Genomic DNA, 14,744 nt, shown 5'->3' on the forward strand with positions numbered 1-14,744 from the left:
CTCGGGACCCTGATTCGGGGTGGAGGGATCAGTTCTGGGTAATCCAATCTCCTCATCCCAATTCTGTATTCCCAAATCCTCTCAGGTTTCCCATCTCCTTTCCTTGCTTGCATCTGGGGTGATGTTGCTAAATGGGGACCTCTTTTGTCCCTGGTCGGCATTTACTTCTGCTCTGGTCTGGGAGGGAAGGAAGGATGTTGGGGGCCACCAGGGGTCACTGCCTTCAAGGGCTGTGGCTGCTGCTATCACTGTCACTGTCACATCCTGCCCAAAGCACTCTCTTTTCTTGCCAGTCGTCTCTGACTGGTCCTGTGGCAATGATGGAATGGGGCTCTGACATCTTGCCCCAGTGATAGCCAGGGCTCATAGTGACACTATCCAGTGTATCCCTCTGGTCACCTTTCTCCCCTCTATGTCAGCATAGCTCTCCTGAAGATTATCTGGCTTTGGTGTGGGGCTCATCACGGTCACTTCCCCTCCAGGACACACCACACCTGAGGGCATCTGGCCAAGCCCAGGGGAGCCCCAGGGGTATGCAGAAGTGGCTCAGAGGAGGTGCTATCGTGCACCCTGGGGTTCAAAACCAAGTACTCATCTTCCCCACTAACAGAGTTTTTTTTGAGGGGGTGGCAGCCCCGTGCAATGGTCCTACAGCCTGGCAGATGGGGCAACCTCAATACAGAGTGAGGCACTACTCCCCCCCATCTCCTGAGGCTCCCATGGGGCAGCACCCCATCACCTGTGGGCTGCTCCTGAGCAAGGTAGGATCTGCCAGTCTCCCCCCAGACAGCAGGACCACCTGGGTAAAGGGTGGAAAATACTTGGACCACTGCCTGCTGTGAAACGCAAGAGCCAGAGCTGCCCCCCAGGACCCTGGGACTTGGCCCCAGGCAGGGTGATGCTGGACTGAAGCCCTGGGGCTGGGAGCCCCCAGTGTCCACTGTGTGGCACTTGGTGGTGGGCAACAGATGTGTGAGCTGCACAGGCACTGTCACTTCAGCAGGGCTTGGGAGGGTTGGGCTGGACAGCTGTTTTTTGCCCCAGCTTTAAATCCCATACGAGCATCCTGATCCTTTGGTGTGGAGCCTCTGGGATCACCATGGGGCCGTTTGCACTGCTGTTAAGGGAAAGGTTTGCAACAGCACTCAGTTTGCACCAGCATTCTGAAAGATCTGGTGAGAGGTTTGCACCAGCATGCAGTGAGCAGATTGCACAAGTGTCCAGAGAGAGATTTGTGCCAGATTTTGGGTGTTTGGGAGGTTTCGTACTGTATGCAGGGGAAGGTATCCCCCAGCATTTGAAGACAGGCTTGCCCCAGCATTAGGGAGGGTGGTCTGTAGGCAACAGAGGCATTCTTGGGACAGTGTCTCTGAGGTTAGCAGTCTTGAAGGACCAAGTGACATCGAAGAGGAGCCACAGCAACACCTTGCCCATTCCCCCACCACATCTTTCTGCTTCTGCCAAGACCTCGATGCTCCCTATGTGGAGACACGGCTGGGGCACACTGCTGCGTGGTTGTCACTCACTGGGGATGTGTAGCCGTGACAGAGCTGGGAAGCTGGTGCTGCAGTGGTGACAGCACAGCCCTGCAGGACACAGGCCATCACGGCCACCTGCAGCCCTTGTTACGCAGCTCCCCGGGGACACCAGCCAGCTGTGTGCCCTGGCAGGGGTGCCAGGCTGCTGCAGGAAGCGACAGGGTAGTCTGGGGATGGGAGAGCTGCTTGTGCCTTGTTCCCCAGGCGAAAAGCTGGGTACAAAGGGAGGATGGATTAGGACCCGTGAGGTTCTGCCCTCTCAGTCTGAATCCTGTAGGATTTGGGGGTGTGGCTTTGGGGTGCTGGCAGTGGGTGCCCCACTCCCAGGATTCTCAAGCCTGTGCTGTGCGCCAGCTTGCTTTTCATCTCCAGCAGACGGAGCAATAACACAGTGATTTAACACCATCTCGCCAGGCGAGGGCTTCCCTGGGCTTCCCTCCACTGACAGAGCCCGCATCATCACCCAATCCATGACATCCCATCATCAGGCACAAAACCACCGTCAGCTCCCCTTTCCTGCAGATGTCCATCCTCTTCCCCAAGGTGATGAGTGCCTCTCCCAGGTGACACAGAGAATTTTACGGCTTATCTGTCTCTCAGAGCCTGAACTGTTTTCCGGATTTTCCCTGTGGGTGAGCTGGACACCACTGCTGTGGTTTGTACACAATTGCATCCCACTGTGACCATGGGATTGGGCTCAAATGTCCAAGTCAAGGTTTTAGCAGCAAGCTCTGTGTCCCCACACACTGAACAGATGCTGCCAGTGTAGCATCCCCCCTCCTAATTCCCTCTCAGATCCTCTTCTCAAATCCCATTCCCCTTCCAGCTGCAGCATGGGCACTGTGCAAGGAAAGTCCCTCCCAGGCCGGTGAGCTCCCTTTGCTGACAGCCTGGTTTCCATGGACCATGTGCTGCCAGCAATAGCTGCAGCTTTTCCTGGGAGCCCTGTGGATGTGATTAGCTGGAGAATTCCAGCCGTGGGGACCACACTCCTGGGGAACTTTGGTGTCTCTGTGGAGTTATTTTGCTGCAGACAGCCTGTTCCCAGCATCCAGCTGTCTCCATTGCTCAGTGCTCTGTTCTCAGCATCCAGTGCCTCTGAAGGCAGGAAGCACACTCATCCCAATGGAGGGCTGTCCTTCCACTGCAGCATTTGCAGTGGTTCCATGATCCACTCTCCTTACTGTCTGCTTTCCTGGGAAGACATGCAGCACCCTGAGCTTGCTGGATCCTGGGTGCACCTGCTCGCTGTCCCCTGTCACTGCTGTGGGACAGTCTGGGGACAGGAGGCCAAGCTTGCCTGATGGGACAGTGACCTGAGCCTGGGGTGGGATTTTAAACAATAGGCAGCTTTGGGTCCCCAGAAAGGCCCCTGGTGAAGCCAGAAGCCCTGTAAGCACACGAGACGGAGGCTAGCTGGACACAGCTGTTTAATGAATGTATCTCAGTACAGATAGGGAGTTGCAACCCACGCACCCACGGCCGCCTCCTCGCCATGGCTCTGGCCACATCTCGGACCTGGCATCCGAAATATCCCCATTGGCGCTCTGGCCACTTCTCGGACCTGGCATCCAAAATATCCCCATTGGCCTGGCATGCCAGGGTGGTAGAGGAAGATGTCGTGGCACTGGTGCGCCTCCTGGTCTTGCAGTGGGAGAGACCCTGGAGAGGGGAACTGTGCCCTGGCTGGGGGAAGGGGGATGACTGGGATGATGCCCACAGGGCATCGGAGATGGAGGTGAGGGAGTGACCAGGTTGCTGCAAGTGCAGCCCTGGTCTGTGTACACCCCGGGGCCCCCTGGCTGAGCCAGGGCACACCAGGTGGGGAGAGGCTGAGGGCACTGTGGGGAAGGGATTGGAGGGGCAGGAGCAGCTGCTGGGGCTGCTGTGGGACCTGGGCATCCCAACCCCTGGAGTGTTTGGGGCAAGGTTTCCGGGCTCCCTGCTCCTTCGTCTGTGGGCTGAGCGCATCTGTCTACCTTAGGGCTGCCAATGTGGCCAGTGAATGCCTCATCCCTGCAGCTGACACCTGGGGAGGCTCTGAGCTCTGCCTCCTCCTCCTCACCATGAGCACTAATGCTCCCAGAGAGGCGAGGTTGCCCACTTGATGTGGTGGGTAGAGAGCAGGACTGAACAGGACTGGTGTGGGACAGGAATGGCAAGCAGATGAAGAGCATCCCCTGGAACCAGGCGTACAGGAGGGGATGAGGGATGCAGGGGAGTGCTGCTGGCAAGATCAGATGCATGGGAGGGTTCCCCTACATCTGACCCTGCCTTCCCATCCCTCTGAAGCTTTCTGTTCCCGGTGCTCCTTCCTACACCATCACTGTTGGCATTAAATAGTTGGTTGCCAGCAGGGAAGGGTTGAGCCATGCCAGGGAACAGTCTCCCAGACACAGCCACGGGCCATGCATGCAAGGATGGACCTACTGGGCTCCAGCCCCTGTTGGAGTACAGCAGGGATGTGAAAGACCCCAGTGAGGGTCAGCCACATCCCCTGAGGATCCACCATGCTGATGAGCTGAGACACTGCTTGCCGCAGACCTGTGGGTGCTGCCCGTGGCACGCAGAGGCTCTGCCCCGTGCACTGTGGGAGGTTGGGGGCACACGGATGCTCTGGGTTCCGCTGTCACCCCACAGCTACCCAGGGCAGACCCGCAGGTCCCTGGGTGCTGTGGGGACGGGGATCATGGGGGCAGCAGGTTCCGTGCCCCTTGTGCCCCGTGGTGACCCCGGGCATGGGACCCTTCCCCACCGTGGTCCCTGTAGGGCGTGGAGGGGAGGGAGTGGGGACACGCCCTGCCCCGCCCTGCTTCCCCCACCAATCAGAGACGCGAGAGCTGCTCCCGCTCCCTCAGCCAATCAAAGCCCAGCACCCGTCCTCTTCACAGCCAATCCGAGGGGGAGGTGGGGCAGAGGGCAGCATGGCCGCTTCCCCGCCAGCCAATCGGCGCCCGGCTGCGGCTGCGGGGGGTGGGGAGGGGGCTGGGCGGGGCAGGTCACCATGGCGGGTGTGGCACATGGCTGGGTCTAGGCGAGGGGCTGCAGGTGCAGGGCTGCGCTGTTGGGGCGCGCTGCCAGGATGTAGGCGACATTCTCCCGCAGGAAGCCGGGCCAGTCGATGCTCCTGCAGGCAGATGTGGGCTCATCGGGCACACTGGCAATGCTGCTCCCCCAGGGTCTCCCCCCAGAATGGGAGTGTCCACCACCTCCCTAACCATCCCTGCCTCACCTGGTCTCCTCCTGCTTTGTGGCTGGCAGGATCTTCTCCGGGCTCTTGCCGTTCCTGCTGCTGGCGGGGCTGCCCTCTGATATGGGCCCCACATGGCTGATGCTGTGGCAGGGAGGACGGTGTTCTTCATCCCCACTTCTTGCACCCCAAATGGTGGTGGTGGGGAAAGAGGGTGCACAGGGCTGAGGGGCCATGGAGGGGGAGGTGGCGGGAAGGGGGGGCAGCCATTCATGTGCTGAGCCCCTTTGGAAGGTGTTGGGGCCATGCTGGGAGTCCTGCTGGGATATCACCCCTACACCAGGGTGGGCATCCAGCATCCCCTTACCTGACATTGCAGGACAGCATCTCCTTTTGGTGCTTGCGGAACCAGGTGTGCCGGGCCTGGCGGCACTCGCCCTCCCCGATGAAGCCATCGTTGTCCTGGTCCAGGGCCAGGAAGGCTGCCCGTGCCCGCTCCCGCTCCTTGGGTGTCAGCAGCCGCAGAAGGGCATTCTAGGGGGGTCAGAGAAGGAAAGGTGGAGCACTCATCCCATGGGAACCTCCCTCCTTACATGCCCAAAACTGTAGGGGTCTCCACCCTGAGTGCTATGGCCAGGGGTGCAGGCCATGGGAGTCAGCCCCAGGTGTCAGAGCCATGGCATCAGCTGCAGGAGCCAGCTTTGGGTGCCATGACCATGGGTGCTGGCCATGGTAGCCAGCCCTGGGTGCTGTGACCATGTGTGCCAGCCATGGGAGCAAGCCCTGGATGCCACAACTGTACCTGCGGCCGTATTTTCTGCAGCAGCTGGATGGACTCATGGGAGAGGAAGTCCTGCCACTCGATGTGCCCCTTCTTGTCGGGGTCCAGGGCGTTGAACTGCAGGGCTGCCTGCTCCTCCTGTGCCTCAGGCATGGTCCGTTCGAACTGCTGCTTGTGCACTTGGTGTTTGTAGTGCAGGAAGTCATCCAGGGTCAGGCAGCTCTCTGCAGGGGACAGATTGGCTGTGCCCAGGAAGGAGGGGGAACCCAACTCCCCAGCTGCTTCCTGCAGCCATCTGGGACCTGCCGCATGGAGGGTACGCACCTGGAATGATCTTGCAGTTCTTCAGAGTCTCCATCAGGCTGTACATCTCTTCCTCTGTCAGCAGCAGATTGAGGTTGTCCTGGGGTGGGGGGCAGAGAGGAGCAAAGACATAGGGTGGAGGAAGCACACCTCTGTATGGCAGCACTGGGATCCCTTGAAAGTGTGTGGGTGGGGCCACCCAGAGAGGGATGTTGTGCTGTGTCACCCAAGGGTGCAGCAGTGGAATGGCTCCATGCCCCCGGGCTTTGGCCATTCCGGCCCTGACACAGCATGTCATGTACCCATGGTGCCACATCCCCCACCAACATCCTGGAGGGCTAGCTACAGTGGTGGGAAGGTGGGGAAGGGCCGCTGTCCCCTGTGTCTGGAGACCCCATCAGGCCAAGGTGGGTGGAGGGAACTGGAGAGCAGCAGGTCCCCCATTGTCCCAGACCAGGCTGTGAGGTGGGATCCTGCTCATGTTCCATGTGGGGCACGGTTCCCTGGGGAGCACCCACCACCCAGCAGTGGCCTGGTGTCCCCTACTCCAGGCACTCACGCAGTAGTAGCAGCTCCAGCCCGTCTCGGTGTGCGCCGTCTCCGTCACCTCCACGGCACTGTCCTTCTGCAGGTATCCCATGCGGCGCAGGCAGCCGTCGTGATACACCCGGGGGCAGATGCGGCAGGGGAAGAGGCTCTCAGCCGTCCACACCTCGCAGATCTCACACATCTCATCATTCAGGATCTGGGGAGGGATGGGCAGATACTCAGAAGAGGAGAATGAGCAGGGGCTTGGCTTCTCAATCTGGGCAGTGCTTTGCAGGTGGGGGTGGATGCTGAGGGGCAGAGAGGACAGGAAGATGTGAATGTGCAGGGGTGGCATAGGGAAGAGGTTGTAAGGGACCTGGCTGGTTGAGTTAGAGGAGGTTAGTGGGTGTGTTGGTGGGGATGAATGGTGGGTGGATGGGTCTGGCTGTAGGGTTGGTGTGGCCATGGGGTTGTAGGTTCTCTGGGGTGCAGCATGGTAGGTGTGGGTGGCTGGACTGTAGGGTTGTAGATTGGCTGGTCTTTAGGTTTGCACGTGTGGATGGATAAGCTGTAAGGTTTTCCACACGTTTCCATTTCCACTTCCAAAGAGATACTAACCTGGGTATATTACCTGGGTACCCTGGCTGATCTAGCCTCAGAACATCGCTGGACATTGGAACACAGTGGTCACAGCACCAAGCCTGGACAATACTCTCAGGCACATGGTATGATTCTTGGGGTGTCCTGTGCATGGCCTGGAGTTGGACTTCAATGATCCTTGTGGGTCCCTTCCAACTCAGGATATTTTATGTCTGTACGGTGCTACATAAGGCTGTAGGTGGGCTGGGGTGTAGGCTTGTTGGGTGGGTGGCTGGATGGGTAAGGCTGTGGGTGTGGATGGGTAGGTTGTAGGATTGAGGGCATGGGTGGATAAACTGTTGGGTTGTAGACGGGCAGGGGTGTAGGGGCTGCAGGTATGGAGGGGTGGGTTGAGTTGCAGGCTGGTTGACTGCAGGTGGACTAATATGTAGGTCAAGTTGTCTTCTTTTCCCCAGACCTAGAGCTGTCTGTGCCCAGCAGTGACTTCTGCCTTCCAAGACACCCCAGGGTCCCTCCAGGGCACATCTGAGTAGTTACACCCCCCTCCCCGTGTGGCACCTCCACCTGCCCAGCCTGGCCACTGGTACACTGCCCCACTGAGCCACCTCCATAGGGCTTTGCCGTGCCCTGTGAGACTGTAATGGCCTGGCAGGCACTCAGGTGCTTGTACAGCCCTGGGCTCTCCCCTGTGCACCTCCAGCCCTGTCCCCATTCCTCCCACACTGTCTCTGTGGTTCCAGCAGCTTACCTGCTCCCTCTGCTCCAGGCTGATGTCCGGGGGCTCATCATCGTGGAGCTCCCTCTTGGGCCGGATGAAGGCAGGTGGTGTGAACCTGTTGGCCCGGTCAAACTCCTCAGGCTCCACACCCCGGCCATCCCGCAGCCGCTCCCAGGCTGCCTTGCTGGCACTGCTCTCCTCCGGCTGGGAAGGTCCTGCTGATGCTTCCTCCTCTCCCTCCTGCACCTCCTGCTCCAGCGTCCCCTGGCGTGCGGTGCCCGCCTCCGCCCGACGCCGTGTCGATGGCTGCTCCCGCAGCCCATCCTTGAAGGCTGACACGGCCAAGCTGACCTTCTGCACCCTCTCCACCGTCTGCCTCCTTGACATCAGCACCCCCATGGCTCTGCGGTGGGAAGGAAGGTGCTATGTCCCTGACGCCAAAAGGGCGTCCCGATGGTTTTGCCCCAGCTGTGTGAGGAGCAGCTCAGGGCAGCAGAAATGGGGTCTTTGTGACAAGCTGGTGCTGAGGTTATGATGGTGGCTATGGGGAGATGGATTCTGGGCAATGGAGGGTCTGAGTGGGTGGGGGAGTGGGACAGGAGGCAGGGAGATGGTTTGGGGGTGCCTCCCCACCCTTGCTCTATGGACTCCAGCTTAACAAGAAACACATCCAGGCTTTTCCCATGCCAGATCAGTAACACCCACAGGGACTAGGACCAGCTGTAACCCTCTTTCTTGTGTGCATCTCCTTTCTGCCTTGAAGACAGCCTCTGTGGCCAGTCAAGGGTGAAAGATGTCCTCCCTGCAGCTCTGTCCAGGACACAGTCATAGCAGGTCTGGTGCTGACCCCTCACCTTCCTTAAATTCCTCTTCACTCACCTGCCTTTCTTCCACTCACATGCTTGTGTGTGTGCTGCTGCTGCTGTGATCACTGGGCATCCTGCAAGGAGCCATGTGGGGAGGCTGGACCAGCTGTAGCAGGGCTGTGAGGGTGCAAGGGGGAAGAGGTGCAATGCATGGGACTGGGACACATGGGTCCCAAGAAGGATATTTGGCTTCCAAGTACCAAGGGAAAATCATCTTGGGGTAAAATGGGGAGGCCAACAGCAGCAGCATTAACAAGTTGGACTCTGTCTCACTGGGTGTGAGCTGAAGCTGGGGAGAAGCAGGATTTGACCTCCAGTGTTGTGGGGCACAGCATCATCCCACATGGGTCCAAGGGCTTCCCTTGTGCTGTGCTGGGGTTGCATTATGGAAGATGCTGCCCAGGGCAGTGGTGGAATCACCATCTCTGGAAATGTTTAAAAACCATGTAGACATGGCACTCAGGGACATGGTTTAATGGTTGCCTTGGCAGTGCTGGGTTAATGGTTGGAGCTGATGATCTTAGAGGTCTTTTCCAGCCTTAATTATTCTCTAATTCTATGCTGCAGCACAGAGGCACTCCCAGGTGGTGCCCAGGGACCAGGAGGCAACGCGGGGAGATTGGAGCAGCAATCTCCTGCCCCGCCAGCCTCAGCAGGGAAGTCCCCAGGTAGCGGGATAATTAGCAGCATGCGTGCACACGCCGGGATCTCGCTGTCTGCGGGAGGACTCGACACCGCGGGCACTGCTGTGGCAGGGAGCCTGGTCAGGGTAATTACAGGTACCCCGCAGCAGCAGGGCCGAGCGGAGCGGAGCAGAGCATGCTGGCAGGCGGCAAACACCACTGCGTGCACACGCATGTGATTTCCCAGCCTCTCCCCACCACAGCGGGACCATCTGCCTGCAGATTCCCACGCGCTGAGCCGGGTACGCAACACGTGTGGGCCCCGTCCTGCGCGTGGGGGTCCCAGCAGCGTGCGTGTGTGGGCTGGGGTATTTGCACCTGTTGGCCGCAGTGCCTGGCTCGGAGCTGGTGCCCGGCATTCTTCAGCTCCCGGGGCTTTGCAAAGGTGGGAGCGGGGCAGAGCTGGAGGCACGTGTCCAAGCCACAGCAGCAGCATCTCTGCGGCTGTGCCAGTGGGAAGGAAAACACCTGGGTGTTTCTACCTCCTCGCCGTGCCACCACCCTCTGCCTGGCTGGCTCAGGATCACGTCTGCCGTGGTCTGGATCAGCTCTGCTGCTGGGCAGCATTGCAGCTCTGCCTGCGAGCGAGAGAGTCGGAGAAGTCACAGGGAAATCCCCCCAAGATCTGCCTTTGCAGGTCCCTGCACCACTGAGTGTTGGCCAGATCCAGGCCTACTCCTGTCCAAGAAGCAGGGAGGAGAGGGTCCAGAGGGGCTAGGCTCACAGAGAAGAGTGAAAAGAGGGGTGTGACCCACAGCACATCAGTCTCCCTGGTACCCACACTGGTGTTCCTGATCCCAGTGTGCTGGCAGCTTCTCCCCACGGTGCTGCTGAGCTCTGGACACCCCAACCCCAGCCACTCTGCAGTGCAGTGGGGCAGCCCAGGCACTAGAAGGGTGGCTGGTGTGTGGACTTGCTGTATTTCCCGCCCCAAATCTGGTTCCCCTGTGTGTTCATGTCATAATCACCCACCTGCACTGTGCTGCTGCTGGAAGACCCCAGCCCACCTCCCTGTTTCCTGTCCTCTCCCAAGCCTACCCTGAGTGCCTTCTGACACTGGCAACTGTGTGCCTGGAGCCTGGACAGTGTCACTCCTATCATGACTTGTGTCTGTCCTCAGCTCTGCTGGCTTCCCTGCTCCTGCTAGTGCTGAACAGCTGGACCCTGCCTGCGCATCTGGGGCGAATGGCTTCATCCTGAACTCAGTCTCCAGACTCCACTGCCTTTCCACAGGCCCCATTACTCCCCAGATACCCCAAACCTGCTCTGCACTCTCCAGACCCCTTTTTGCCTGTGCCCCATACCCTACCTGACCTGCCTGGTTTTGTGGGGTGGGACTTCACCCTCACATAGAACCTGGCCTGACTTGGGGTTCTGCCAGACTTGGGGAGTCCCCCTTCTCCTGGGGAGGGAGGACCAGGGGCAGTCTTGCCTCACAGCAGCCCAGACACCCGAGCAGCCCCTGCGTCCCCACATGTCCTTGGGGGAAGCTGTCTCCAGTGCTATTTGTGTCCACCCCCCGAGGCAAACAGAACCACCACCTGTCTCACTGTGACCTAAGAGGTGTGGGGGCCTCGACCTTGCTGCCAGGCTGCACCGTGGGACTATTTTTAGGTCGCCCCCACAGAGGAGCTAAATCTGGGCACAGGCAGGAGCTGCCTGCAAACACCCGGCTCCACTGAGCCCTGCCAGCACCGGGGGCTGTCACAGTCGGTGGTGGGCACCTTCCCAACCCCTTCCCTTCTCTTTCCCCCAGCCCCCTGCACCCATGCCCTGGTCCTTGGGCAACATCCACTCCCCTCACTCTTCTCTTTTGGATTTGCTCCTTGCTGCTTCGTTCCTGCAGCAAAACACTGAGCCAGAAAGCACTTCATCCTCTCAGCACCCATGGATGCATCTTTCCCAGCATCACGCTCCTCTCTGTGTGGGGGACACTGAGGCATGGAAGCAAGGCTGGTGGAGCTGGAGTGAGGATTAAGCCTGGGTTAGGTGGGAATGGGGAGAGAGCTGGTGGCTAGCATGGAGGCACCCCGGGAAAAGGAAACAGGGCAGAGCATCCGGATGCAAACAGAGCCAGTGGTCCCTGCATAGCTGCAAAATCTCTCTGCCATGGCAGAACACATGTGGCTTGTGCAAGGGTTATGGGGTGCCAGGTTAGTGGTGGGTGCGGGGTGGCGGGTGACACACAGGTGGGCGTAGCGCAGCACGGTGGGGGTGGTGTGGTGGCTGGGAGCGCAGGATGGATGTGTCGGGGAGCAGAGCAGGTGGGGTGTGTTTGTTAGGACTGGATGTGTTACGGGGTGGATGAGGTGCGAGGGGTGGATGTGTTTTGCGGTGGATATGCTATGGCATGGCTGGCAGTGCAGGGCGGGTGATATGGTCCTTGGAGGGTGTTGCAGCGGTGTGGGCATGGGGTGGGTGGTGGCTTTGGGTGCAGGGATGTTGCAGAAGCTGTGGGAGTGGGGTGGTGTCTGTGGCAGCTGGGGGTGCGGGATGGGTGCTTCTTGGGGGCCGTGGGTGCAGAGTGAGATGTTGTGGTGCGCAGTGGCAGCCTGGGGAGATGGGGGTGTGGAGCCACAGGTCTCTAGGACTGACTGTTACCTGCCCCACGGTGTGTCCTCAGTGCAGGGCCCTGCCAGCAAATGAAGGGTCAGAGGGTGCTTGGGCTGGTGCACCCCTGAGCAGGATCCATGGCACCCACCTTCAAGGGGCTGCGTCGGGGTTGTGCCTGGAGCAGAACCTCCGCCGGTGCCAGGAGTATGCTCCCCGATCGTGGGGAAGGATGCACCTGGTCCCCACAGGCTGCCAGGGGGCCAGGCCTCCTCCCTGCCCTCACCAGGCTGCTGGGGCTTTTGCCCCGCAGTGCTGTGTCTTACTGCGAGCAGCGTTAGGGACCCTGGGGGCAGAGGGGTGGGGTACCAACAGGGAGGACAACCCTGGGACATCAGAGCCCATGGCTGCCTGGTCCCAGGGCTCGGTCTGAAGGGCATGAAGCAGGGCTGGGAGGAGCTGCCGTGGCTCAGGCATGGCTCTGGCACAGCCCTGCACACCCTGCCAGTTGCTGCCTGCCTGGGGTGAGGGGGACCAGGCTTCGAAGGCAGCAGGCTCTGGTTAGGGGACATTGCATTCCACCTCCCTGAGCTGGCTGCAAATGGCCAGAGGGGTCTGGCAGCATCCCCTTGTCCCCTCTCCCGGGCAGACAGCACATGCTGGAACTGTGGCACTGCTGGGACTGCTGCCACGAGGTGTTCTATTTGCCATGGGGCAGGGAGATCTGTGGCTTGTGGTACACTCCCACCCTCTGCAGGGCTGTGGGAGTCCAGTGGGGATGGAGGGGGGGGGGGGGGGGAGGGGTGGGCAGAGGTGGCGGGACCCCCAGCTGTGCTGTGTCCCAGTCCTGGGGACACCAAGCTGGTGGCTGCTCTCCCTGCCGGATCAGGTTGCCCGTCCTGCCGCGCTACGGCAGATTTTATAGGTGTGTCGCACTCTTTCATCTCCCAGAGGGGGATGAAAATGCCGTGACAGCAGAGTCCCTTCCTCTGCAGCAGACACAGCTTCTGCCCAGCTCCGCACTTCTCATTCTCCTCTCCCTCCCCAGCCCCTCTCTCCAGTACCCACATGAGGACCCCGAGGGCAGGACCCTCTCACCCCATTCTCATCCCCACTCCCAGGTATCCCATCCCAGGAGCTCCGGTCACCCTCCCTGGCACCAGGACCCTGGGACCAGTGGGGGAACCCACCCAGGGGTGACACAACATATGGACAGCCCACGCCATGCACCCAGGAAAGCACCCACAATGGCAAAAAAAACATCTTACCAGGATCAGAGTCGGTCTGGGAACACAAGCCCTAGACAGCAGTCCACACAGTGTCCATTGCCGCTGCCTCTGGCCACGAGCCCCTCTCCACCCACGGGTGCTCACTGCATGCTGTGCTCCGCGTACAAATCCCTGTCAGGGGATGGAGCAGTGAGGGTGGTACCCGGGAAGCCAGAGCCGTGCACTTGCTGCCGGAGGATGCAGGAGGCAGCAAGATGCTGGGAGCGGATGCCTGTGTCTAGCGCGCACACGCGCACACACACACACACACTCACACACTCTCTCAGAGGAAGCAGGGAGCTTGTGACTGGGGCTGAGCAGATGCAGCCTGGTTTGCTGTCCCTGTACCAATTGCTGCCCGAGCCCTGTTAAAAAGCTCTCCGAGAAACGAAGATTTTTTTTAACAGGGCTGACGTGTGCTGGAAGATACCAATAAAAGCTTTCCCTGCATCTCCTTTGGCCCCCTGGGTTGTACCGCCTTTCTTAGAAAAAACCTCAAGGATTACAGAGATGGGACTGCATCCAAGGATGAGCAAAGGTCTCATCTGCCCCCGCTGTGGGGTCTTCCCCAGACCCGTGCCCCAGTCACAGGCTATACCTGCACCTGCTTTAACCCAATACCTGCTGGTCAGTGTTGCAGGCACACTGTCCTTCCCACACTACGGTGCAGCAGGGGCACTGTGGCTGCTGGCTACGTGCAGCTCTGTGTGCCCGGTGCAATGCAAAACCCAGGGTTTTTGTTCTTCTAGTCACCAGGACTTGATGTATCACCTGGGTGGACACCACAGGGCTGCATCAGGGCTGGGGGCACACAGGGGCTGTGAAGGAGGTGATGGGGCAGGAGAGAGGATGCTGAGGGGGAGAGGAGGGCACAGGTCTAATGCAGCACCTCTGAAGGCAGGATATCTGGTCCACATGCATCCCCACCTGCCCCACATCAGCTTGGTGGAGATGGTCACTCAGCCCCCTTACACCTTACTGGAAGGGGGTGCCACTGATAGGGGGCTGTGCTTTCCCCTTCAGAATAGACAGCTCTGCATGGGGATGATTTAGGGTGAAACAGACTCTAAGCCCTCCTAGGAGCAGCTTCCATCCAGGCTTGGGATTAGTGCTGAAGGTAAGAGCAGAGGAGCCTGGGCAGTGGGGATGCTGCAGGACTGCCCTGCTCCTTGGCCAGGCTGGATACAGCAGGTCCTGTCCTGACGAGGGGAGAGGGAAGCTCTGCTCAGCCCCACTGCACGGTTCCTGTTCCCAGGATACTGCTGGGGGGAACCCCACATCCCAGACTCACATCCTAGCCCTGCCAGCCCCTGTGTCCTCCACTGGGCAGGTCCTATCAGGTTCCAGGTCTGCCAGCCCCGCAGAACTGTGGACGTGTGGACAGCAGTGAGCAGCAGTGGAGAGGTGGGGATGTCACCTTTCCTGTGAGAGCATGGGCAGCATGGAGTGGGAGACCTGGCATTAAGAACCAGTTGATGAATGAAGCTTCCTGGCTTCTGGAAGATGGGCAGCACCATGCCTGAGGTCTTCTACACCCCTGAAAAAACATGTGGTGGATGTGGCATCCAACACCCCTGGAGTGCTCTGGCTCCCCAGGAGCAGGTGACTGGGACAGGGCAGCTCTGAGGGGAACAGGTTCCACATGCTTGTGCCACGTGCTGGTGCCAGGATGGTTCCTTACCCCTGACTGCTATTCAAGACCCTGTGCCAGCCCTCCCT

At 59.7% G+C, this 14,744-nt stretch overlaps 1 protein-coding gene across 1 annotated transcript; it reads right to left on the minus strand.

Moving 5' to 3' along the window:
- Window positions 1-4,568: 4,568 nt before the first annotated feature.
- Window positions 4,569-8,057, minus strand: PHF24 (PHD finger protein 24; the record flags this gene model as incomplete). The annotated part of the gene is made up of 7 exons (XM_082302066.1): window positions 4,569-4,665; window positions 4,771-4,872; window positions 5,096-5,262; window positions 5,531-5,733; window positions 5,834-5,912; window positions 6,372-6,557; window positions 7,689-8,057. The coding sequence occupies 7 exons, from the start codon at window positions 8,055-8,057 to the stop codon at window positions 4,569-4,571; spliced, it is 1,203 nt and encodes a 400-aa protein (XP_082158192.1).
- Between the last annotated feature and the right edge of the window lie 6,687 nt (window positions 8,058-14,744).

The sequence above is a fragment of the Coloeus monedula genome (assembly GCF_965178545.1).
Source record: "Coloeus monedula genome assembly, chromosome: Z".
In the NCBI taxonomy this organism is placed as follows: domain Eukaryota; kingdom Metazoa; phylum Chordata; class Aves; order Passeriformes; family Corvidae; genus Coloeus; species Coloeus monedula.